The sequence below is a fragment of the Lucilia sericata genome, unplaced genomic scaffold (genome assembly GCF_015586225.1).
Source record: "Lucilia sericata isolate MDLA Ls3-8-SP2 unplaced genomic scaffold, ASM1558622v1 Contig000417F_arrow, whole genome shotgun sequence".
Classification (NCBI taxonomy): domain Eukaryota; kingdom Metazoa; phylum Arthropoda; class Insecta; order Diptera; family Calliphoridae; genus Lucilia; species Lucilia sericata.
The window spans coordinates 106222-132669 of NW_023994434.1; the positions used below are offsets into that span (position 1 = coordinate 106222).

The following is a 26448-nucleotide window of genomic DNA, read 5'->3' on the forward strand; positions in this document are numbered from 1 at the left end:
TAATAAATGTATTTGTACCTTGTGAGGTCACAAAATTAATATTAATATTTTGAACAGAATAACAAACTTATATATCGTCACCTTAAACGCAAACGGCCCTAACTAATCAAAAATTCAAAATCGATTTTATTATTGATTCCAATGTATTGCATCAAAACAAAAGTCCACACCTAAAATTGGACTCATCCGACCAAAATTACCAATTTTATTGACAAAAAACTAAAGGCCCTATCTACAAAGACATTTAAATATTGAGAGTAAAAAGTCCATTTTATCCATTTTTATATACGCCATTGTCAATTATCATAACAAATTATAGGTTTCACCATTAAATAATTTGTTTATTTACTACAAATAAATAGCGTTGGTAGAAACAAAATTTTGAATATAAATAGTTTTTTGCTTCTCCTGTAAAATTTTAAATAATGTTAGATAGGGCCGTTTGTGTTTCACGATATACTCTTAATACGAAGTTAAAGGGTACAATAAATCACATCACAATAACAACTAGTGTAGGTTATACTATGGTTGGCCTCGATCGACTATACTTTCTTACTTGTTTTTTCAATATATTTATCACAATTTGTGTGGTAAAATGTAAAGTACAAATGTTTAATCAAAAAACCACAAAAATTAATTTTCAAATTATACTCTCAGATTAATAAAAATATTTCGAAAAATATTAAGCAAAGATATTAGCAGTATTCGCATATGTTAGCAAAACAGTGTTACTAACAATTCCTAATGTAATTACAATCATTATGAATTATATCGTAATAAAAATACATACATATGTATTTTTTTAATATTTCTAGAAGTAGAGTGTACTTTTGGTTCAACTGAATGTACCTAAGTTGAACTGATTCATTGGGGGACTGACCTATATTGAATCCATCTCACAGTGCGCGAATTTCAATAAAAAAAGAAAAGAATATTAACGATTGTACAATCAATATCCAAAATACCAGTAAAATCGTTTAACAAACTTTCCACTTTAGTGGTGAAGGGTTCTATTTTTAAAATAATAATTTACACCAAAGATAAGACAAATTAATTAAACTTCAATAAAACCATATAAAAACCTCAATAATTTTAAATATTTCAACACTCGTAAAGAATACAATGAAGTGTGTAGTAGTTTATATTTTATTCCTAATAAATCTGGTATATTGTGTGCCCGAACAGAAATGGCGTGAAAGTGAAGATGGTAGTAAATTTTATATAGAACCAGCAGGAAAGGTAAATGCTCAAAACAGGCAACTGAAATGAAATAACAAAATTTACAAAAATATCGATTAATATTTTCAAAATATATAAAAAAGGTTTTTTATCTTTTTGCAAACATTTAAATTTTCAGTACAATTGGTACGAGGCCTGGAGTGATTGTGCACGCAAAAACATGTCCCTGATTGCCATTGATACCTATGCCAAACATCAACAGATTGATAATTTATTAAAGCGATTATATAGTAAGTTTATATAAGCAGAAGCACCCGTCTAAGCTCTACATTTAAATTATTTTAGACTCCTGTCCTCCAGTTTGGATTGCCGGCCACGATAATGCTGTGCATTTACGTTTTGAATGGGCCTCTACCGGCCAACCATTTAGCTTTACCAACTGGGGAGCTAATCAACCGGCTGATACGACTAAGAATGAACCCTGTATTTTAATGTGGACCGATTTTCAATGGCATGATTATCCGTGCACAAATAAATTGGGTTATATATGTGAAGAACATCCTCTAGTTAAGAACGGCTGTAACAAACCATTGTTGACCAATGCCCAAGATATGAGTGATTTGAAAAATATTTTATTTTATTTTAGGAATGGTAAATAAAGGGTTTGTGATTTAATGTGTGAAATTATGTGAGTTGTGGTTTCTGAAATTAATGAAGATTTTGTGTAAAAGAAATAAAATATGTAAATCTTTATACAAATATAACAACGAAGTGTTTGATTTCTTTGAGTATTTAAATTGAAATAGATCGAGGGCTACACGCACATACAAAGTATTAGAAGTTGTATATATGGAGACTTCTGCAGATAAAGTCCTCATAACTAACTAACTAACTAACTAACTAACTAACTAACTAACTAACTAACTAACTAACTAACTAACTAACTACTAACTACTAACTAACTAACTAACTAACTAACTAACTAACTAACTAACTAACTAACTAACTAACTAACTAACTAACTAACTAACTAACTAACTAACTAACTAACTAACTAACTAACTAACTAACTAACTAACTAACTAACTAACTAACTAACTAACTAACTAACTAACTAACTAACTAACTAACTAACTAACTAACTAACTAACTAACTAACTAACTACTAACTAACTAACTAACTAACTAACTAACTAACTAACTAACTAACTAACTAACTAACTAACTAACTAACTAACTAACTAACTAACTAACTACTAACTAACTAACTAACTAACTAACTAACTAACTAACTAACTAACTAACTAACTAACTAACTAACTAACTAACTAACTAACTAACTAACTAACTAACTAACTAACTAACTAACTAACTAACTAACTAACTAACTAACTAACTAACTAACTAACTAACTAACTAACTAACTAACTAACTAACTAACTAACTACTACTACTAACTAACTAACTAACTAACTAACTAACTAACTAACTAACTAACTAACTAACTAACTAACTAACTAACTAACTACTACTAACTAACTAACTAACTAACTAACTAACTAACTAACTAACTACTAACTAACTAACTAACTACTAACTAACTAACTAACTAACTAACTAACTAACTAACTAACTAACTAACTAACTAACTAACTAACTACTAACTAACTAACTAACTAACTAACTAACTAACTAACTAACTAACTAACTAACTACTAACTAACTAACTAACTAACTAACTAACTAACTAACTAACTAACTAACTAACTAACTAACTAACTAACTAACTAACTAACTAACTAACTAACTAACTAACTAACTAACTAACTAACTAACTACTAACTAACTAACTAACTAACTAACTAACTAACTAACTAACTAACTAACTACTAACTAACTACTAACTAACTAACTAACTAACTAACTAACTAACTAACTACTAACTAACTACTACTACTACTAACTAACTAACTAACTAACTACTGTAAAAACAACATAAATGCTTCAGCATAAAAAAACATATCTACTGCTATAGGGTATCATTTGGTCGGCAATGCCCGACTTTCTGTCTTCATATGAGAGATTAGTCATAACAACAGTCAACATAAAAGTCTTTATTTATGACAAAATTTTATTTTATGAAATAAATTTGAAATGGAAATTTCGTTTTATAAACCTTTGATAAAATAAAAGTTTGTTTTTGAATATGGGCAATTTTCTGGAATAGGGGATTTTTTACGTTCAACGATAAATATAAGCTGATTTATATTTTTTTATTCAAAACATAATTTGTAATTTTTTTACGGATGCTGATATGGAAACTTGCTATTTTAAAATTGTACAGAACATACATAGAAATAGTATTTTAAGGAAGTTGAAAGTATTTTTGTTATTTTCTTTACATATTTAAAATTTATTTCAAAGATAATTCTTTTGAAACAAAATTCTCAAACTCTTCCGATATTGATAAAGTTCTCAATATTGTCTAAGTTTTTAATAAGATTTAACCTAAAATACAATTACAAATTATTTTCAAAATGGATTGGAATACGGTTTATAATATATGTATGTGGAAAGTGTAATGTTCCATCCCTGGCATAAAAAAAAAAACATTTTAAAATTTAAGCTAAAATGATAAGACTTTGAAAATATATTCAACAGAAGAAAAAAATCACATAAATATCTCAGAAAACGAAAATATTTCAGTATTTATAAAAATCACAATGAAGAGTATAGTTTATATCTTAATTTTAATTAACGCGGTGTCCAGTGTACCCGAACAAAAATGGCGAGAAAGTGAAGATGGCAGCAAATTTTATATTGAAGTTACAAAAAAAGTAAATTTAAAAAAAAAAAAAAAAATAATAATTGAATAAAAGTATATATATAGTAAGGCTGCTTATTACAACCATTTAAATTACTCGCGAAGTATTAAAACAGTGCAATTTTGCATTTGCGGAAAAGATTTGTGAAAAAATTTATGAAAATTGAAATCATGTATACAATAACTTTTAAAGTCAAATTTCAAACATTAAACCAAAATTTTCAGGTTAATTTTTTCGAAGCCTGGAGCGACTGTGCCCGTAAAAATATGTCTCTGATTGCCATCGATTCCTATGCTAAACATCAACAAATCGATGGTTTATTAAGAAGACTATACAGTAAGTTACAATCAAAATAAATATTATCGGTTTAATAGGCTTTAACATTTTAATCATTGCAGCCTCATGTCCATCGGTTTGGATTGGCGGTCATGACAATGCTGTACATTTACGTTTCGAATGGATGTCTACCGGTGAACCGTTTAGCTTTACCAACTGGGGACCTGGACAACCGGCTGATACTGCTAAAGATGAACACTGTTTGCTTATATGGACGGATTTTCAATGGCATGATTATCCCTGCACGGGTAAACTGGGCTATATATGTGAGGAAATCCAATGGCTAAGAAGGGCTGTAATCAGCCATGGTTAGGAAATATGTCCGTGACATGAGTGATTTGAAAAATGTTTTATTTTATTTTAATAATAATATAAATGGAAGTTATGTGAATTATATGGATTCTGGTTAAGTGAGTTAGTTAGTTAGTTAGTTAGTTAGTTAGTTAGTTAGTTGTTAGTTTTAGTTTAGTTAGTTAGTTAGTTAGTTAGTTCGTTTAGTTAGTTAGTTAGTTCGTTAGTTAGTTCGTTAGTTAGTTAGTTCGTTCGTTAGTTCGTTAGTTGTTAGTTCTTAGTTCGTTAGTTCGTTGTTTAGTTAGTTCGTTCGTTCGTTCGTTCGTTCGTTCGTTAGTTCGTTTTTAGTTCGTTCGTTCGTTCGTTCGTTCGTTCGTTCGTTCGTTCGTTCGTTCTTTCGTTCGTTCGTTCGTTTTCGTTCGTTCGTTCGTTCGTTCGTTCGTCGTTCGTTCGTTTTTCGTTCGTTCGTTCTTCGTTTCGTTCGTTCGTTCGTTCGTTCGTTCGTTCGTTCGTATCGTTCGTTCGTTCGTTCGTTCGTTCGTTCGTTCGTTCGTTCGTTCGTTCGTTCGTTCGTTCGTTCGTTCGTTCGTTATTCGGTTTCGTTCGTTCGTTCGTTCGTTCGTTCGTTCGTTCGTTCGTTCTTCGTTCGTTCGTTCGTTCGTTCGTTCGTTCTTTCGTTCGTTAGTTCGTTCGTTCGTTAGTTCGTTCGTTAGTTCGTTCGTTCGTTCGTTCGTTGTTCCGTTCGTTCGTTCGTTCGTTCGTTCGTTCGTTCGTTCGTTCGTTCGTTCGTTCGTTCGTTCGTTCGTTTCGTTCGTTCGTTCGTTCGTTCGTTGTTCGTTCGTTCGTTCGTTCGTTCGTTCGTTCGTTCGTTCGTTCGTTCGTTAGTTCTTCGTTCGTCGTTCGTTCGTTCGTTCGTTCGTTCGTTCGTTCGTTCGTTTCGTTCGTTCGTTCGTTCTTCGTTCCTTCGTTCGTTGCTGCCTCGCTCGGTCTCTTTTCCGTTGCTTCTATGAGATTTATTTACGTACTGCACTTCCACCACTGTGGTTAAGAGTAATTAAAGCAGTTTTAATACAGACTCCTAAAAAATCTTATAAATACCTCGGCAAACTAGAATAACATTTCATTTACAATAACTACAATGAAGAATACAGTGTATATTTTAATTTCAATAAATCTGGTGTTATGTATGCCCGAACAAAAATTGCGTGAAAGTGATGATGGCAGTAAATTTTATATAGAAACTTCCAAAAATGTGAATTAATGTTCAACGAATTCCTAAGCAAAAAATAAACAAAAATATAATAATTTATGTTTATTTCAGTACAATTGGTTTGAGGCCTGGAGTGAATGTGCACGCAAAAACATGTCCTTGATTGCCATTGATACCTACAACAAGCATCAACAGATCGATAATTTATTAAAAAGATTTTATAGTAAGATTTAATTCTGAAAATACAGAAAAACTTTTCCGAGAACTAACGAATTTTGTTTAGCCGCAGCACCACCACTGTGGATTTCTGGTCATGACAATGCTGTAAATTCACGTTACGAATGGGCCACCACAGGTGAACGTTTTAGCTTTACAAACTGGGGACCTGGACAACCGGCCGATAAAAATAATACCGAACATTGTATTTTAATATGGGTCGACTTTCAATGGCATGACGATTTCTGCAGCACAAAATTAGGTTTTATATGTGAAGAAAATCGTTTGGTTAAGAATGAGTGTCATGATCGGTTTGTTAAAAGTGCTATAGATATAAGAGAATTAAAAAATGTTTTATTTTATTTTAATGGTGGTAAGTAAAAGTTGTTAAAAATTAGTTAAAAGAGAATTTTAAAACATAGTGAGAAAATAATTTATCGTTGTTACAAAACGATGTTTAAGTCTATAGTATAGTCTAGTCTATAGTCCAGTCTATAGTCTAGTCTATGGTCTAGTCTATAGTCTAGTCTATAGTCTAGTCTATAGTCTAGTCTATAGTCTAGTCTATAGTCTAGTCTATAGTCTAGTCTATAGTCTAGTCTATAGTCTAGTCTATAGTCTAGTCTATAGTCTAGTCTATAGTCTAGTCTATAGTCTAGTCTATAGTCTAGTCTATAGTCTAGTCTATAGTCTAGTCTATAGTCTAGTCTATAGTCTAGTCTATAGTCTAGTCTATAGTCTAGTCTATAGTCTAGTCTATAGTCTAGTCTATAGTCTAGTCTATAGTCTAGTCTATAGTCTAGTCTATAGTCTAGTCTATAGTCTAGTCTATAGTCTAGTCTATAGTCTAGTCTATAGTCTAGTGTATAGTCTAGTCTATGTCTAGTCTATAGTCTAGTTATAGTCTAGTCTATAGTCTAGTCTATAGTCTAGTCTATAGTCTAGTCTATAGTCTAGTCTATAGTCTAGTCTATAGTCTAGTCTATAGTCTAGTCTATAGTCTAGTCTAGTCTATAGTCTAGTCAGTAGTCTAGTCTATAGTCTAGTCTATAGTCTAGTCTATAGTCTAGTCTATAGTCTAGTCGATAGTCTATAGTCAAGTCTATAGTCTAGTCTATAGTCTAGTCTATAGTCTAGTCTATAGTCTAGTCTATAGTCTAGTCTATAGTCTAGTCTATAGTCTAGTCTATGGTCTAGTCTATAGTCTAGTCTATGGTCTAGTCTATAGTCTAGTCTATAGTCTAGCCTATAGTCTAGTCTATAGTCTAGCCTATAGTCTAGTCTATAGTCTAGTCATAGTATAGTCTATAGTCTAGTCTATAGTCTAGTCTATAGTCTAGTCTATAGTCTAGTCTATAGTCTAGTCTATAGTCTAGTCTATAGTCTAGTCTATAGTCTAGTCTATAGTCTACTCTATAGTTTAGTCTATAGTCTAGTCTATAGTCTAGTCTATAGTCTAGTCTATAGTCTAGTCTAGTCTATAGTCTAGTCTATAGTCTAGTCTATAGTCTAGTCTATAGTTTACTCTAGTCTAGTCTATAGTCTAGTCTATAGTCTAGTCTATGGTCTAGTCTATAGTCTAGTCTATAGTCTAGTCTATAGTCTAGTCTATAGTCTAGTCTATAGTCTAGTCTATAGTCTAGTCTATAGTCTAGTCTATAGTCTAGTCTATAGTCTAGTCTATAGTCCAGTCTATAGTCTAGTCTATAGTCTAGTCTATAGTCTAGTCTATAGTCTAGTCTATAGTCTAGTCTATAGTCTAGTCTATAGTCTAGTCTATAGTCTAGTCTATAGTCTAGTCTATAGTCTAGTCTATAGTCTAGTCTATAGTCTAGTCTATAGTCTAGTCTATAGTCTAGTCTATAGTCCTAGTCTATAGTCTAGTCTATAGTCTAGTCTATAGTCTAGTCTATAGTCTAGTCTATAGTCTAGTCCTATAGTCTAGTCTATAGTCTAGTCTATAGTCTAGTTATAGTCTAGTCTATAGTCTACTAGTCTTATAGTCTAGTCTATAGTCTAGTATAGTCTAGTCTATAGTCTAGTCTATAGTCTAGTCTATAGTCTAGTCTATAGTCTAGTCTATAGTCAAGTCTATAGTCAAGTCTATAGTCTAGTCTATAGTCTAGTCTATAGTCTAGTCTATAGTCTAGTCTGTAGTCTAGTCTATGTAGAAAATCGTCTATAGAATATTTAATGCTTTTAAAAAGTTTTCACACTTTTTTTTAAATTTTCATCTAACAATTAACAAAATCTTATTAATCAATTGTAATTTAATTTATAATCCATATTTATTTTATTTTAATGGATTTTTTTTTTCAATATTTATGAACACCTGCCTTAGGTCATTAAAAAATTCAAAATTTTTTTAAAACTTGTTCGTCCTTCTTATCTACTTAAACACTAATAATTTTTATTAAAAACATACACTTTCAATTAATATTAATCAAATAAAATTATAAATATATTTATTTAAGTAATTAGAAAAAAATTAAATAATTAAATTTGTTATCTACGCAAATATTGAACCATAATAAATTATTTAGCATTTGAAAATAATACAATATTTAACAAACAAATATAAATTAAATTTTATTTACACAGACAGATTTATTGCTGAAAGGAGGATAAAAAAAAAATTTAAATAAAAATTTATAATAATTATTTTCACATTAATTTCAAACATTGATATTAATGGTTTTTTTTTAAACATAAATAAAAAAAAATAAAAATAAATAAATAAAATAGACAATGTCATATTATTAATTATTACTGCATGATTTATTGTCATACAAATTGATTATAAATAATTAATTAACTCTATTTAAAGTATTAAAAAAAAGCTATAACAACAAAGGAAAAACATTTGAACAAGGATTATGTTGAATTAAATTTTTTTATTTTTCGTTATAATAGAAGAAAGAGCATATTAAAATGTTAAAATTAACAACGACACTGATGAATCCTTTTAATCCTGTGTCACTTTTATTTACAAAAACATTTAAATGGGAGAATTAAAACTGTGGTCCTGTTTTTTTGCAATCAAAGTCCTATTTACTGGAAATATTGATATAAAATGTTTGCTTACCTTAACGTTATTTACATTCTCTATATGGAGCTTAAACTACTTGTTCCCTTTTTAGATTAAAATAAACAAATAATTATGTCGTTGCAAAATTATTATATAAATGAGCTGCAAGCTGGCACTTGTGGCATTTGAGAGGCTTTGAAGTTATGCCAATTATTATTAATATTAAAATGTTTAATTAATTAAACAAAACTCACATTTTCCTTTCAAGCCTTTGAATTACATTAAAATTATTGAGAAAATGTATAGAAAAAAATCAACTGCGGAAAATACTTCATTCACTCAGAACTATAAAAGCAAAGTTGTACAAACTTGTTGGGTGCGAGAAAAAATAAGATTTATATAAAGAAAATTTTCTGTATAACTAATAATTTTCTATAGAAAATTTTCTGTATAACGGTTAATTTTCCATAGAAAATGTTGTGTATATTAGTTGATTTGCTGTAGTTCATTTTCTATACAACATGTTCTGTATAACAGTTTATTTCTAATATAAAATATCTGTATAACAATTCATTTTGAATACAAAATGTTTTGTATATTAGTTAATTTGCTGTAGTTCATTTTCTATAGAAAATTTTCTGTATATAAGATAATGTTCTATAAAAAATTTTGTATACAACAGTTCATTTCCTATAAAAAATTTTCTGTATATGGTTTTTCATAGAAAATTGTCTATATAATAGTTCATTTTGTATATAACACTTATTTTTCAAAGACAATTTTCTTTATAACAGTTAATTTCCTTTTAAAAGTCTTTCGTATAGCAGTTATTCTTCATAGAAAACTTTATGTATAACAGTTCATTTCCTATAAAAAATATTATGTTTAACAGTTCATTTTCCGTAAAAAATTTTCTGTATGACAGTTCATATTTTATAGAAAATTTTCTGTATAACATTTAATTTTCTAAAGAAAATTTTTTGTATAACAGTTCATTTCCAATAGACAATTTTGTGTATAATAGTTAATTTTATATATAACAGTTATTTTATATAGATAATTTTCTGTATAACAGTTAATATTCTATAGAAAATTTTCTGTATAACAATAATTTTGTATAAAAAATTTTCTGTATAACAGTTAATTTTCTATAGAGAACTTTCAGTATAACAGTTAATGTTCTATATAGTACTTCTGTATAACAGTTAATTTTCTATAGATAATTTTCTGTATAACAGTTAATTTTCTAAAGAAAATTTTCTGTATACCAATTAATTTTCTATAAAAAAATGTCTGTATAACACTTAATTTTCTATAGAAAATTTTTGTATAACATTTTTTATATAGAAAATGTTCTGTCATTTTTCTAAAGAAAATTTTCTATGGAAACATTTTCTGTATAACAGTTAATTTTCCATAAAAGAATTTCTGTATATCATAAAAAGTTGTCTGTATAACAGTTCATTTCTTATAGAAAATTTTTAATTTTCTATATAATTTTTTCCGTATTACAGTTAATTTTCTGTTGAAAATTTTCTGTATAACAGTTAGTTTTCTATAGAATAGACTTCTATTGGGCCTATTGTGCGCTTCTTTTCGTAGAAAATGTTGATCGAAAACCTTATATAGCCATCTATGAAAGGAGTAATCTTTCAATGTTCAAAAACATAGTTTCCTGGACCTAGTTTCTTAAATTTTCCCAATTGGTGTCCCTGAGAGAGGAAATAACTGAAATCACATCGCTCCTAAAATATTTGGATCTAATTTCGAGGAAAGCCTGGTAATAACATATATATCCACTACGTTCCATTATACGAACATATTCAATCTGAGGAGCATTCTAGTCCTGCTCTCCTTGGGGTCACTTTAATAGGATTTATTACTCCTACCCAAAGTATGAGCAAACGGTTTCTTTAGGTTGACTTTCCCACCATTCCATTCCTTTATAGCAGACACATTTGCTAACTCATTGCCGATTATCCGCCAGTAGTGTTGTACCCATATGATGCGCAGCTTACCACTGTATTAGTATCCATTAGGACTCTCTTGCAGTCTCTCTTTCTCTTTTTTAGATTTAAATTTATTAACTGATTTGAACCGATTACTTTCTAACTGTCCGAAAATATATTAACGTCCATATTCATTACTGTCCATTTTGTACTTTCCACACAATTTCCAATCAATGTCTCATAATTCCCGAAAATTTGTGTTTTGTGTTATGTTGTGTACTATATCCACTATATCCAGTTCTAATTGATGAAGCGATTTTCCATAAAACCCAAGAAATGACTTCCTTCCACCACCCAACACTCATACAATGACACTTTATATATAAACAATACACTTGTATTTTATAAGCAATAATAAACCAGACATGTAAATTGGCGTTAACAATGATGAACCCAATTCTGAATTTTTGCGAAAAAGAAAACTTTTTCTCGCCTTCTCTCTCTCACTCGCCTCATTCATATATTTTATTGTTTTATGAGCGAAACAAAAAAAAAAAAAAAAACAAAAAGAAACACGAATCAAATAACAAAGTTTTCAATGGAATAAAATTCATTTTATGGTAAAACAGAACAAAACTCTAGAAAAAAAATCACTCCTGTTGTATAAACGGAAACAGCCATGTTGTTTGTTTTTTTTTTTTTTGTATTTTCATACTTTCAGTTCACAGTTTCTATTGTTGTTGGGAAAAAAAGAGCCGTTACAGGAACAGCTAAAGCAACAAAACACAGCCACAAAACTACTAGTACAATAACAAAAAAAAAAAAAAAAAACAGAAAAACACAACAAATAAATATGAATAAAAAGGAAATAAAAGGGAACAACTTAAATAGACCACAGGCATTGCAGGGTTCGTTGAAATTTTAACCGATTTCTAAACGAATGTGAGTGAGTGTGTGTGTGGGAAATGCCTTTGTATAAAGTTTTCTATATAAACATTACAAAATACATATATACATATGTATGCATATGTATATTTCTATATAAATGTTTATACAATACAAAACTGGACTATGGTTTTGAGGCATTTAAAAGGACAACAACATTTTGCAATATTAACAACACATTTATACAATGAAAATTCACAGTACAATACAATAAAAGTCACTTGGTTTTGTTGCATCAAATTGTATGTGTTTTAAAACTGGAGGCTATAAAGTTGTGTTGAGTATGTGGCCAGAACTGCATGGAAGCGTTATGAAAACTCTTGTTACATGCGAAAACATTTCGAGTCCAAAATAATAGTTATTTCAAGGAATAACAAAGCAAATCCTGTTCTTTAGTTTGTAATATTTATTGTATTTTAGAATTTGTTTGTGTTTATTTTACGAATTCATACATTCATAATGTGTATGGACGTTGGGCAGTGTTAGGCACAATGAGAATATGGCTTTTACAAAAAGCTTACAATTGTTCCTATCTCAAGCTGAGATCGTTTCCATCTTTTATATATATGTTTTCGTTATGGATGCCAATCACTGACTATAGTCATAACTCTGCAATTGTTCAAAGAAAACTTTAATTTTTCCTAAGCTGCAAATATTTCCTATAATGAAAATACTCCATGCTTAACTTTACGAAAAAAAAAAAATGTTTCATAATATTTATGAAAATTTCATGTACTCTTTTTTATCGGCTAAAGTTCTTGGGATCAATGTCAAGACAATGTTGAGGCTTTAGTGAAACTATAGTAAGGACTAGAGAAAGAATATAGACAGCACTATAGCAAGCATTAAGGATTATATTAAAATATATTGACCATAGTCTAAACTACCTTAAACTATAATGAGAAATATAAAGGAACTATATTCAGGACTATAAAGTGATCAGGAGTGTAAAGAAAGTGAAGTCAGTATTAAAGTGTGACCATACTCAAGACTATAATGAAACCAGACTACTGTATAGATACTATTTTGAAACTATAGTTAGGACAATTGAGATATCGTATTAAAAACTATCAATGGTGAAACTATAGTCACGACTATAATCAGGTTATAGTGAGACTATACTCAAGACTATTGTCAAGACCATATTGGAACCATATTAATAACTATAGCCATACTGCTGTCAATACTATATAGAGTCTCTATATAGTCAGACTACTGTCAAGACTATATAGAGACTATCGTGAAACTGTAGTCAGGACTATATTCAAGGCATGACTATGGGGAGATTATAGTCAGACTACTGACAAGACTATATAGATACTATCGTGACTATAATCAAGGCATGTCTATAGTTTTGACTACAGTCAGGGCTATAGAGGAACTGTATTCAGAACTATAGACAGGACTGTATAGAAACTGTAGTTAGCAGAATAGAGAGATTATATTCAAGATTATAGAATGGCTATACTCAGGACTATTGTCAAGAACATTACGGCTATACTGAGACCTAAATCAAGATTATCGTAAGACTATAGTGAAACTATAGCCAGGACAATAAAGGAATTAATATAGTGTAAATATAACCATTGCTAGAGCTATAGTGGGATTCTATTAAGGTTAAAATGACTATATAGATACTATCGTGAAACTATAGTCAGGACTATAATCAAGGCATGTCTATAGTTCTGACTACAGTCAGGGCTATAGAGGGACTGTATTCAGAACTACAGACAGGACTGTATAGAAACTGTAGCTAGCAGAATAGAGAGATTATATTCAAGATTATAGAATGGCTATACTCACGACTATTGTCAAGAACATTACGGCTATACTGAGACCTAAATCAAGATTATCGTAAGACTATAGTGAAACTATAGCCAGGACAATAAAGGAATTAATATAGTGTAAACAAAACCATTGCTAGAACTATAGTGAGACTCTATTAAGGTTATAATGAAAATACAGTCAAAACTAGAGATAGCCTACAGTGAGACTATAGTCAGGACAATAGAGGGATCATATTCATAACTATAGTGCGACTATGATAAGATTATATTAAGGCTATAGTAAGACTACTATCAAAACAATAAAGAAACTACAGTGAGACTATAGTCAGAATATTACATAGATCATATATCGTGAAACTGTAGTCAGGACTATATTCAAGGCATGACTATAAAGAGATTATAGTCAGACTACCGTCAAGACTATATAGAGACTATCGTGAAACTATAGTCAAGACTATATACAAGGCATGACTATAGAGAGACTACAATCAGGGCTATAGAGGGACTGTAGTCAGAACTATACTATACTGTGTAGAAACTGTAGTTAGCAGAATAGAGAGATTATATTTAAGATTATAGCGGCGTTGCGGCTATACTGAGACCTAAATCAAGATTATCTTAAGACTATAGTGAAACTATAGCCAGGACAAAAAGGGATTAATATAGTGTAAACAAAATCATTGCTAGAACTATAGTGAGACTATACTTAAAATGAGAATATACTCAAAACTAAAGATAGCCTACAGTGAGACTATAGTCAGGACAATAGAGGAAACATATTCATAACTGTAGTATGACTATAATAAAATTATATTAGGGCTATAGTGAGACTACTATCAGAACAATAAAGAAACTACACTGAGACTATAGTCAGGATATTACATAGATCATATTCAAGACTAGAGTATCACTATACTCAACATTCTTGCTAAAACTATAGTAAAACAACATTGAGGCTATAGTGAGAATGTAGTCGTTGAAAACGGATAACTTTTCATCTCTAATAAGTTTCAACTAAATACGCATTTTATATAACACAAGCTTAAACTTTCAAGTTAATCTAAATAAACATACTTATTCACACTAAATCTAATCTTTTTTCATTTACTTACTATACTTGTAGGTGTTTTCTTATAATAGTTTTATTTCTTCGCATATGGAGGACAACTAAAAACAAACAATTTTAATTTCGTTTCTTAATGACTTTTCATGAACTTAATCTGTGTTCCAAGAACATTTTGAAAACGTAAACATTTTGACAGCAACAACAAAAACAAGCATTTAGTAATTGAGAACGTGTTTTATCGTTTGATCATAAAATACACATGCTCATAAAAACATATTAACAGATATATGTACATCCTTACACGCCCAGCAACTATTCATGTATGCAATGTAGCCTTTTTAGGTAGTATTTTTTTCCTAAGGAAAAAGGGTTGCACTCTGTAAAAGCTTTCCCCTAGGACAACTATGTATATGCAAGTACCATTAACGAGTCGTATAGCTTATTCTTTAAAGTAACTATGTAGTTCAGGGCATTCACCTTGAACTGCAGGAACCCATTTTAATACACATATACATGCAGGTTTAATTAAACCAATATGCGTTTTAAGGTGGCCCCAGTTTTATCTAGTCATTTAGAGAAAAAATAAATATAGTAAAAATTTTGCCACACCCATTTTATATTCCCACCATTTTTTAATTATTTCAAGTGTACTATAACAATGTGCACTACAGGTAGTATGATTAATATTTAGTCAATAATATTTTGAGTCAAATTAAAGGCTACAACTACCGTAAGACACCGATATGCATGTAAGCATAACTAGAAGCAAGTGTTACTAAAATCTTAAAGAAAATATTTATACATATTTTTTATACTCCTTAAAAATACAAAAGTATTATTATAAAAGATTTATACACAAAACACTAGAAATGATATTGAAACGACAGACAGAAAACCAAAAGAAAAATCGTATGCATAAATTTTGTATTGTATTAAGAAGACAACGTACAGTAACAAAAAATTACAAATAAATGAAAATCACAAGAGAAAATTGTTAAGGAAATAGAAATCTACACAAATGTGAAACCAAGAAAAAAAACTAAAATAAAATAAATACAATAATAATATGAAAACTATTCCCTAACTGAAAATGAAATATTTATTTTTCACACACATGGTCGACAGCAACACAAAAAAAAAAATAAAAGGAAATAGAAATAAGATGAATACACATAAGGCTTAAATATATACATATTTATTACATTAAAGTAATGCTAAAAATGAAAAGGGATAAGTCAAATCGGAGTGAGCATATAATCACAAAGGAAACAAAATGATAAGACCAAACGAAGTAGATCTATCCAGCCAAAACTAGAGTGAGTCAGGACTAAAGTAAGAATATAGTCTGAACTATAGTCAGGTCTATAGTGAGACTATAGTCAGGTCTATAGTGAGACTATAGTCAAGACTATAGTGAGGTTATAGTCAAGTCTATAGTGAGACTATAGTCAGGACTATAGTGAGACTATAGTCAGGACTATAGTGAGACTATAGTCAGGACTATAGTGAGCCTATAGTCAGGACTGTAGTGAGACTATAGTCAAGACTATAGTGAGACTATAGTCAGGACTATAGTGAGGCTATAGTCAGGACTATAGTGAGGACTATAGTAAGACTATAGTCAGGACCATACTGAGACTATAGTCAGGACTATAGTGAAACTATACATAGGTTATAGACAGGACTATAGTGAGAATATAGTCATGACTATAGTGAGATTTTAGCCAGGACTATAGTCTGGATTATAGTGAGACTATAGTAAGGATTATAGTAAGACTATAGTCAGGACTATAGTGAAACTACAGCCAGGACTATAGTGAGACTATAATCAGGACTATAGTGAGACTATAGTTAGGACTGTAGTGGACTAAAGTGAAACTATTTTCAGGACAATAGTGAGACAATAGTCAGGACTACGGTGAGATAATAGTCAGGTCAATAGTGAGACAATAGTTAGGACTATAGAGAGACTATAGTCAGGACTATACTAAGGCTATGGTCCGGCCTATGCTGAGGCTATAGTCCGACCTATGCTGAGACTATAGTCAGTACTATAATGAGACTGTTGTCAGGACTATAGTGAGACTACATTCAGGACTACAGTGAGGCTATAGTCAGGACTATGCTGAGACTGTAGTCAGGACTATAGTGATACTATAGAGAGGTTATTTTCTGAACTATAGTGAGACAATAGTCAGGACTAAAGTGAGATAATAGTTAGGACAGTTAGAATTATACTGAGGCTATAGTCAGAAATATAGTGAGACTATAGTCAGAACTATAGTGAGACAATAGTGATGAGTATAGTGAGACTACATTCAAGACTATGCTGAGGCTATAGTCAGGAATATGATGAGACTGTAGTCAGGACTAAAGTGAAATAATAGTTAGGACAATAGTCAGGACTATAGTGAGACTATAGTCAGAACTATACTGAGACTATAGACAGGACTATTCTGAGACTATAGTCAGAACTATAGTGGGACTGTAGTCAGGACTATAGAGAGGCTATAGTCTGGCCTATGCTGAGATTATAGTCAGGACTATAGTGAGAATATTGTCATGACTATATTGGGACTATATTCAGGTCTATAATGAGACTACGGTCAGGACTATAGTGAGACTATAGTCAAGTCAACGGTAAGACTACAGTCAGGACTATAGTGAGACTCTAATCAAAAACTATAGTAAGAGACACAGTAGTCTTGACAGTAGTGAGAATATAGTCAGAACTATAGTGAGATTATAGTGAGGACTATAGCGAGACTTTAGTCAGGAATATAGTATATCTATTTTCTTGACTATAGGCAGACTACAATCACAACTCGAATTAGACTATAGAAAATATTATAGTAAGACTACAGTCAATACCATAACCGAGGCAATAAAATCAATAACCAATACTCTATTTATTGCCTTATTCGTAAACTTTTATCAAATATTTATAGAAAAAATTTTGTATGAAAATTTGATTATAAACCTTTTATAAAAGTTTCTCTTTTTTTGCTGATATTTGTCCTTATGACGCGAAATCATTAGGGAGGGCCCTTATTCAATCGTTCAAATGGTATTTATATATTGGTTTTTAAATGCTATGTTAATACAGACATATTTGAATTTTTATACAAAAGCCCTGCAGTTTTAAAGAAAGCTAGTTCAACAATATTTTTATAAATTTGTGGTTAATTTCTTGACTCAAATTTATATACATAAATGTACATATGTATTCTTAGCTTATCTGTCAAGTACGTTTTCTTTATAATGTCGAATGAGCGTTAAGACATTTTTTGTTTGAATTTCACTTTAAAGCAATTTTTATGTAATTTATCTAATATAATCTTGAGGATCACTTTTATTCATTATTTTGAGACAATTACCTCGAACTACCGTCTACTTTTTTCACACATTCACATAAATTTACTTTTCGTATAAATGATATAATATTGTACTCACATTCATATGGATATGTACATATGCACAATGCTCCCCATGGTGTCAACTGGAAATAAAAAAAGCAACAAGAAGAAAAAAATAAATTGAAAAATACAAAACTAAAACTGTTATAATATTGAAATGTTATAAGTTGAATAAATTTCTTTATATTGACATACACATTTGCATAAAAACTATATGTATGCCGTAGGTGTGTGTGTGTTATCGTGTATGTGTGATTTTCAATACACATATCATATCCGTTAGAGATCAACAAACAGCCAAACTTTAATAAAGGAAATCATGCAATAACCCAGGAAACAAAAAGCTTTCATAACGAATAGATTGAAAACAAAGACTTACTTAAAGGTAGACGTTTTATGTCTTTTTTATCTTTTTTACTTATAAAATACTTATAAAATTAATTTAATGGTAGAATTGTTTAAATGTTTGCTGGGTTGTCAAATACACACTAATATATTTGCATACATGTACATAAACTCTTTGATAGACACACACGCCAGCAGTTAGTCACACGTTCTTTCACTTATATTCGGGAAATATTTGAAAAATCAAATGTTTTGATATATTTACCGTAAGTAACAATATAAAAAATATTATAAGTTCTTATTTATGTGGCTGGTTATATAATATGTACATCGAAAATATTTCCGGAATTAGTAAATAATTCATAACAATTAGTGAAAAATTAACAATTTTCTGAAAACTATTTATCTTTCTTTAATTTAGTTTAATAAAATAGTGGATTTTTAAACAAAGTATAGATTTTTGAAGTTAATTTCTTACTTATTCCAATTTCGAACTTAAACATTATGAAAGTTTCGTCAAAGTTTGTTTTCACTTATTGTCACTCACTGTTGTGACGTATAAAAATGCAAATGTTACCCAAAATATAATTTCCTCTATAACACAAAAAATATATACATATAACGATTTGCAAATAAGATGATGATTGAATAATTTTATAAAAAGTGAAATAAAAAATTCAAATACAGATATTTAAATATGATGATAACAAAGGCAATATTGATTTAATACAAACCCACATACATATACACATATGTATGTATATACATATAGTAACATATGTATACAATTATTATTATGTTATACATATATACATATGTATTGAGTGTTGCAAAGTATGCAAAATAAGGCAGTTTTAATAGGTGCTACAGTTTTAGAAGGACTTCTTGATTGATTAAACTATTGAGATATTAAACTATTGTCTATAGTCTAGTCTATAGTCTAGTCTATAGTCTAGTCCTATAGTCTAGTCCTATAGTCTAGTCTATAGTCTAGTCTATAGTCTTATAGTCTAGTCTAGTCTATAGTCTAGTCTATAGTCTAGTCTATAGTCTAGTCTATAGTCTAGTCTATAGTCTAGTCTATAGTCTAGTCTAAAGTCTAGTCTAAAGTATAGTCTATAGTCTAGTCTAAAGTCTAGTCTATAGTCTAGTCTAAAGTCTAGTCTATAGTCTAGTCTATAGTCTAGTCTATAGTCTAGTCTATAGTCTAGTCTATAGTCTAGTCTATAGTCTAGTCTATAGTCTAGTCTATAGTCTAGTCTATAGTCTAGTCTATAGTCTAGTCTATAGTCTAGTCTATAGTCTAGTCTATAGTCTAGTCTATAGTCTAGTCTATAGTCTAGTCTATAGTCTAGTCTATAGTCTAGTCTATAGTCTAGTCTATAGTCTAGTCTATAGTCTAGTCTATAGTCTAGTCTATAGTCTAGTCTATAGTCTAGTCTATAGTCTAGTCTATAGTCTAGTCTATAGTCTAGTCTATAGTCTAGTCTATAGTCTAGTCTATAGTCTAGTCTATAGTCTAGTCTATAGTCTAGTCTATAGTCTAGTCTATAGTCTAGTCTATAGTCTAGTCTATAGTCTAGTCTATAGTCTAGTCTATAGTCTAGTCTATAGTCTAGTCTATCTAGTCTATAGTCTAGTCTATAGTCTAGTCTATAGTCTAGTCTATAGTCTAGTCTATAGTCTAGTCTATAGTCTAGTCTATAGTCTAGTCTATAGTCTAGTCTATAGTCTAGTCTATAGTCTAGTCTATAGTCTAGTCTATAGTCTAGTCTATAGTCTAGTCTATAGTCTAGTCTATAGTCTAGTCTATAGTCTATAGTCTAGTCTATAGTCTAGTCTATAGTCTAGTCTATAGTCTAGTCTATAGTCTAGTCTATAGTCTAGTCTATAGTCTAGTCTATAGTCTAGTCTATAGTCTAGTCTATAGTCTAGTCTATAGTCTAGTCTATAGTCTAGTCTATAGTCTAGTCTATAGTCTAGTCTATAGTCTAGTCTATAGTCTAGTCTATAGTCTAGTCTATAGTCTAGTCTATAGTCTAGTCTATAGTCTAGTCTATAGTCTAGTTTATAGTCTAGTCTATAGTCTAGTCTATAGTCTAGTCTATATTCTAGTCTATAGTCTAGTCTGTAGTCTAGTCTATAGTCTAGTCTATAGTCTAGTCTATAGTCTAGTCTATAGTCTAGTCTATAGTCTAGTCTATAGTCTAGTCTAGTCTAGTCTAGGCTAGTCTAGTCTATAGTCTAGTCTAGTCTATAGTCTAGTCTAGTCTATAGTCTAGTCTAGTCTATAGTCTAGTCTATAGTCTAGTCTATAGTCTAGTCTATAGTCTAGTCTATAGTCTAGTCTATAGTCTAGTCTATAGTCTAGTCTATAGTCTAGTCTATAGTCTAGTCTATAGTCTAGTCTATAGTCTAGTCTATAGTCTAGTCTATAGTCTAGTCTATAGTCTAGTCTATAGTCTAGTCTATAGTCTAGTCTATAGTCTAGTCTATAGTCTAGTCTATAGTCTAGTCTATAGTCTAGTCTATAGTCTAGTCTATAGTCTAGTCTATAGTCTAGTCTATAGTCTAGTCTATAGTCTAGTCTATAGTCTCGTCTATAGTCTAGTCTATAGTCTAGTCTATAGTCTAGTCTATAGTCTAGTCTATAGTCTAGTCTATAGTCTAGTCTATAGTCTAGTCTATAGTCTAGTCTAGTCATAGTCTAGTCTAGTCTAGTCTATAGTCTAGTCTATAGTCTAGTCTATAGTCTAGTCTATAGTCTAGTCTATAGTCTAGTCTATAGTCTAGTCTATAGTCTAGTCTATAGTCTAGTCTATAGTCTAGTCTATAGTCTAGTCTATAGTCTAGTCTATAGTCTAGTCTATAGTCTAGTCTATAGTCTAGTCTATAGTCTAGTCTATAGTCTAGTCTATAGTCTAGTCTATAGTCTAGTCTATAGTCTAGTCTAGTCTATAGTCTAGTCTAGTCTATAGTCTAGTCTAGTCTATAGTCTAGTCTATAGTCTAGTCTATAGTCTAGTCTATAGTCTAATGTATAGTCTAGTCTATAGTCTAGTCTATAGTCTAGTCTATAGTCTAGTCTATAGTCTAGTCTATAGTCTAGTCTATAGTCTAGTCTATAGTCTAGTCTATAGTCTAATGTATAGTCTAGTCTATAGTCTAGTCTATAGTCTAGTCTATAGTCTAGTCTATAGTCTAGTCTATAGTCTAGTCTATAGTCTAGTCTATAGTCTAGTCTATAGTCTAGTCTATAGTCTAGTCTATAGTCTGGTCTATAGTCTAGTCTATAGTCTAGTCTATAGTCTAGTCTATAGTCTAGTCTATAGTCTAGTCTATAGTCTAGTCTATAGTCTAGTCTATAGTCTAGTCTATAGTCTAGTCTATAGTCTAGTCTATAGTCTAGTCTATAGTCTAGTCTATAGTCTAGTCTATAGTCTAGTCTATAGTCTAGTCTATAGTCTAGTCTATAGTCTAGTCTATAGTCTAGTCTATAGTCTAGTCTATAGTCTAGTCTATAGTCTAGTCTATAGTCTAGTCTATAGTCTAGTCTATAGTCTAGTCTATAGTCTAGTCTATAGTCTAGTCTATAGTCTAGTCTATAGTCTAGTCTATAGTCTAGTCTATAGTCTAGCCTATAGTCTAGTCTATAGTCTAGTCTATAGTCTAGTCTATAGTCTAGTCTATAGTCTAGTCTATAGTCTAGCCTATAGTCTAGTCTATAGTCTAGTCTATAGTCTAGTCTATAGTCTAGTCTATAGTCTAGTCTATAGTCTAGTCTATAGTCTAGTCTATAGTCTAGTCTATAGTCTAGTCTATAGTCTAGTCTATAGTCTATAGTCTAGTCTATAGTCTAGTCTATAGTCTAGTCTATAGTCTAGTCTATAGTCTAGTCTATAGTCTAGTCTATAGTCTAGTCTATAGTCTAGTCTATAGTCTAGTCTATAGTCTAGTCTATAGTCTAGTCTATAGTCTAGTCTATAGTCTAGTCTATAGTCTAGTCTATAGTCTAGTCTATAGTCTAGTCTATAGTCTAGTCTATAGTCTAGTCTATAGTCTAGTCTATAGTCTAGTCTATAGTCTAGTCTATAGTCTAGTCTATAGTCTAGTATAGTCTAGTCTATAGTCTAGTCTATAGTCTAGTCTATAGTCTAGTCTATAGTCTAGTCTATAGTCTAGTCTATAGTCTAGTCTATAGTCTAGTCTATAGTCTAGTCTATAGTCTAGTCTATAGTCTAGTCTATAGTCTAGTCTATAGTCTAGTCTATAGTCTAGTCTATAGTCTAGTCTATAGTCTAGTCTATAGTCTAGTCTATAGTCTAGTCTATAGTCTAGTCTATAGTCTAGTCTATAGTCTGGTCTATAGTCTAGTCTATAGTCTAGTCTATAGTCTAGTCTATAGTCTAGTCTATAGTCTAGTCTATAGTCTGGTCTATAGTCTAGTCTATAGTCTAATCTATAGTCTAGTCTATAGTCTAGTCTATAGTCTAATCTATAGTCTAGTCTATAGTCTAGTCTATAGTCTAGTCTATAGTCTAGTCTATAGTCTAGTCTATAGTCTAGTCTATAGTCTAGTCTATAGTCTAGTCTATAGTCTAGTCTAGTCTAGTCTAGTCTAGTCTATAGTCTAGTCTATAGTCTAGTCTATAGTCTAGTCTATAGTCTAGTCTATAGTCTAGTCTATAGTCTAGTCTATAGTCTAGTCTATAGTCTAGTCTATAGTCTAGTCTATAGTATAGTCATATATAGTCATAGTCTAGTCTATAGTCTAGTCTATAGTCTAGTCTAGTCTATAGTCTAGTCTATAGTCTAGTCTATAGTCTAGTCTGTAGTCTAGTCTATAGTCTAGTCTATAGTCTAGTCTATAGTCTAGTCTATAGTCTAGTCTATAGTCTAGTCTATAGTCTAGTCTATAGTCTAGTCTATAGTCTAGTCTATAGTCTAGTCTATAGTCTAGTCTATAGTCTAGTCTATAGTCTAGTCTATAGTCTAGTCTATAGTCTAGTCTATAGTCTAGTCTATAGTCTAGTCTATGGTCTAGTCTATAGTCTAGTCTATAGTCTAGTCTATAGTCTAGTCCTGTAGTCTAGTCATATTTTTTCTCTATACCTACATCCTTTCATTCAGATCTGAAGTCGCTATTCTGCCCTTTAAAATAATTAACGAATGAAAAAAAACTTAAAAAAGACTAGATATTTTTTCTTTATAGCAAATCCGTTTATTGACAATACCAGCACGTACATGTTAACTTGGTTAAGAGACATGCAAACTATGTACATTTAAACCAACGTAAAATCAGGGACAAAAACGTCACATAAAAACAGTTAAATAATCAACCTTTCAACTTAAAAAATGCAATCAGTGCAAGTTAAACTATTGCAGATAGAGAGAGAGTAACTGAAGTTTATAAAAAGTATAAACCTTTATAGAAAAATATTAACTTAGCGATTTGTGGCAACAAACTTTTCAATGTAAGGCATTCATCAGATTAACGACAACGACTATTTAACTAAGAGCAAAGAATACAAAATGAAATGTTTGCTAAAGTATTATAAAGTCTTAGAAATTTTTATTTTTTTTTTTATAAATAATTGTTAAATATTTCATAATCTTTTTATTTATTTTAAAAGTATGTATTAAAGTCAGATACTTTAATAATAAGTCAAAGTATTATTGTAAAGCAACATTATGTATAATAATTTTTACTCCCTCTAGAATATATTGCTCTTTTCATTTTCATAAAGACCTTAAATTTCCTAATATGAAATATCTTAAGTTATTTTGCTCACCACACAGCTGTTAGAATTCCCAAACCGTACTTAGATTCTCATATTTACCATACCCAAAACAAGTCCCCTTACTTATCAGCAAATTATTTAAATTGTTGTATTAATACTTAACCAACTATTTAAACATTAAATAAAATTTCTTTTTTTCATTTCACACGTGGAGTAGGAGAATGAGACCCGCATTATGATGATATATTTTTATACAAAAATAAGTATTAATGTGACATTTGACAGTATTTTTTAAACATGCTTGATATGAAAGGTTTCTTTAATCATACTACTAACAAATGAAAAAGCTTCTTATTAAATAAAATATATTTTTTTAAAAAGGCACCAGGTAGGAAGTAGCAGGTTTCAACGACATTTTTACTTTTTACATTTTCTTAAAAATATTTATTCCGTTATTAATATTTAATTGCGTTGCAAATAACAATGATTTGCTAATAATACCTGAAACTAAACAGTAGAAGATGTTAATGAAAAGGAAATGTTTTATAACCACATGTACTCATACATACTTACATATGCAAACACAAATATGACATAATGCATACATATTACCCATCCGCAAACATTTCCCAGTAAACAGGGAGATTTAATTAAATTCGAAATCAATATAAAAAAAATGATTCGAGAACAGTCTGAGAACTAGAAACTTTACAACAATATTAAGGACTTATTATTTCTTACATATGGGCCAAACTATAGTCGAAAATATAGTTTAGTCTGTAATCTAGTTTATAGTCTAGTGCAGCCTATAGTCTAGTTCATATAATCTAGTCTATAGTCTAGTCTATAGTCTAGTCTATAGTCTAGTCTATAGTCTAGTCTATAGTCTAGTCTATAGTCTAGTCTATAGTCTAGTCTATAGTCTAGTCTATAGTCTAGTCTATAGTCTAGTCTATAGTCTAGTCTATAGTCTAGTCTATAGTCTAGTCTATAGTCTAGTCTGTAGTCTAGTCTATAGTCTAGTCTATAGTCTAGTCTATAGTCTAGTCTATAGTCTAGTCTATAGTCTAGTCTATAGTCTAGTCTAGTCTATAGTCTAGTCTATAGTCTAGTCTATAGTCTAGTCTATAGTCTAGTCTATAGTCTAGTCTATAGTCTAGTCTATAGTCTAGTCTATAGTCTAGTCTATAGTCTAGTCTATAGTCTAGTCTATAGTCTAGTCTATAGTCTAGTCTATAGTCTAGTCTATAGTCTAGTCTATAGTCTAGTCTATAGTCTAGTCTATAGTCTAGTCTATAGTCTAGTCTATAGTCTAGTCTATAGTCTAGTCTATAGTCTAGTCTATAGTCTAGTCTATAGTCTAGTCTATAGTCTAGTCTATAGTCTAGTCTATAGTCTAGTCTATAGTCTAGTCTATAGTCTAGTCTATAGTCTAGTCTATAGTCTAGTCTATAGTCTAGTCTATAGTCTAGTCTATAGTCTAGTCTATAGTCTAGTCTATAGTCTAGTCTATAGTCTAGTCTATAGTCTAGTCTATAGTCTAGTCTATAGTCTAGTCTATAGTCTAGTCTATAGTCTAGTCTATAGTCTAGTCTATAGTCTAGTCTATAGTCTAGTCTATAGTCTAGTCTATAGTCTAGTCTATAGTCTAGTCTATAGTCTAGTCTATAGTCTAGTCTATAGTCTAGTCTATAGTCTAGTCTATAGTCTAGTCTATAGTATAGTCTATAGTCTAGTCTATAGTCTAGTCTATAGTCTAGTCTATAGTCTAGTCTATAGTCTAGTCTATAGTCTAGTCTATAGTCTAGTCTATAGTCTAGTCTATAGTCTAGTCTATAGGCTAGTCTATAGTCTAGTCTATAGTCTAGTCTATAGTCTAGTCCATAGTCTAGTGTATAGTCTAGTGTATAGTCTAGTGTATAGTCTAGTCTATAGTCTAGTCCATAGTCTAGTCTATAGTCTAGTGTATAGTCTAGTCTATAGTCTAGTGTATAGTCTAGTCTATAGTCTAGTCTATAGTCTAGTCCATAGTCTAGTCTATAGTCTAGTGTATAGTCTAGTCTATAGTCTAGTGTATAGTCTAGTCTATAGTCTAGCCTATAGTCTAGTCTATAG

General features: G+C 30.4%; 3 protein-coding genes and 1 long non-coding RNA gene across 6 annotated transcripts in view; 3 read left to right on the top strand and 1 right to left on the bottom strand.

The window, feature by feature from the left end:
- Positions 1-26448, bottom strand: part of LOC119604666 — a 259457-nt gene that overhangs the window by 64080 nt on the left and 168929 nt on the right. For all 3 annotated transcript variants that reach the window (XR_005231535.1, XR_005231536.1, XR_005231537.1), the window contains one exon: positions 18286-18331. This is a non-coding gene — a long non-coding RNA (uncharacterized LOC119604666). The remainder of the gene's footprint in view (positions 1-18285; positions 18332-26448) is intronic.
- LOC119604663 (lectin subunit alpha-like) lies at positions 1110-1866 on the top strand. The gene is made up of 3 exons (XM_037957436.1): positions 1110-1239; positions 1358-1469; positions 1525-1866. Exons 1-3 carry the CDS (start codon positions 1123-1125, stop codon positions 1836-1838), a joined length of 543 nt encoding a protein of 180 aa, XP_037813364.1. The 5' UTR covers positions 1110-1122; the 3' UTR covers positions 1839-1866.
- Positions 3868-4725, top strand: LOC119604665 (lectin subunit alpha-like). The gene is made up of 3 exons (XM_037957438.1): positions 3868-4016; positions 4229-4340; positions 4403-4725. The coding sequence occupies exons 1-3, from the start codon at positions 3903-3905 to the stop codon at positions 4651-4653; spliced, it is 477 nt and encodes a 158-aa protein (XP_037813366.1). The 5' UTR covers positions 3868-3902; the 3' UTR covers positions 4654-4725.
- On the top strand, positions 5777-6454 carry LOC119604664 (lectin subunit alpha-like). The gene is made up of 3 exons (XM_037957437.1): positions 5777-5883; positions 5953-6064; positions 6125-6454. Exons 1-3 carry the CDS (start codon positions 5818-5820, stop codon positions 6436-6438), a joined length of 492 nt encoding a protein of 163 aa, XP_037813365.1. The 5' UTR covers positions 5777-5817; the 3' UTR covers positions 6439-6454.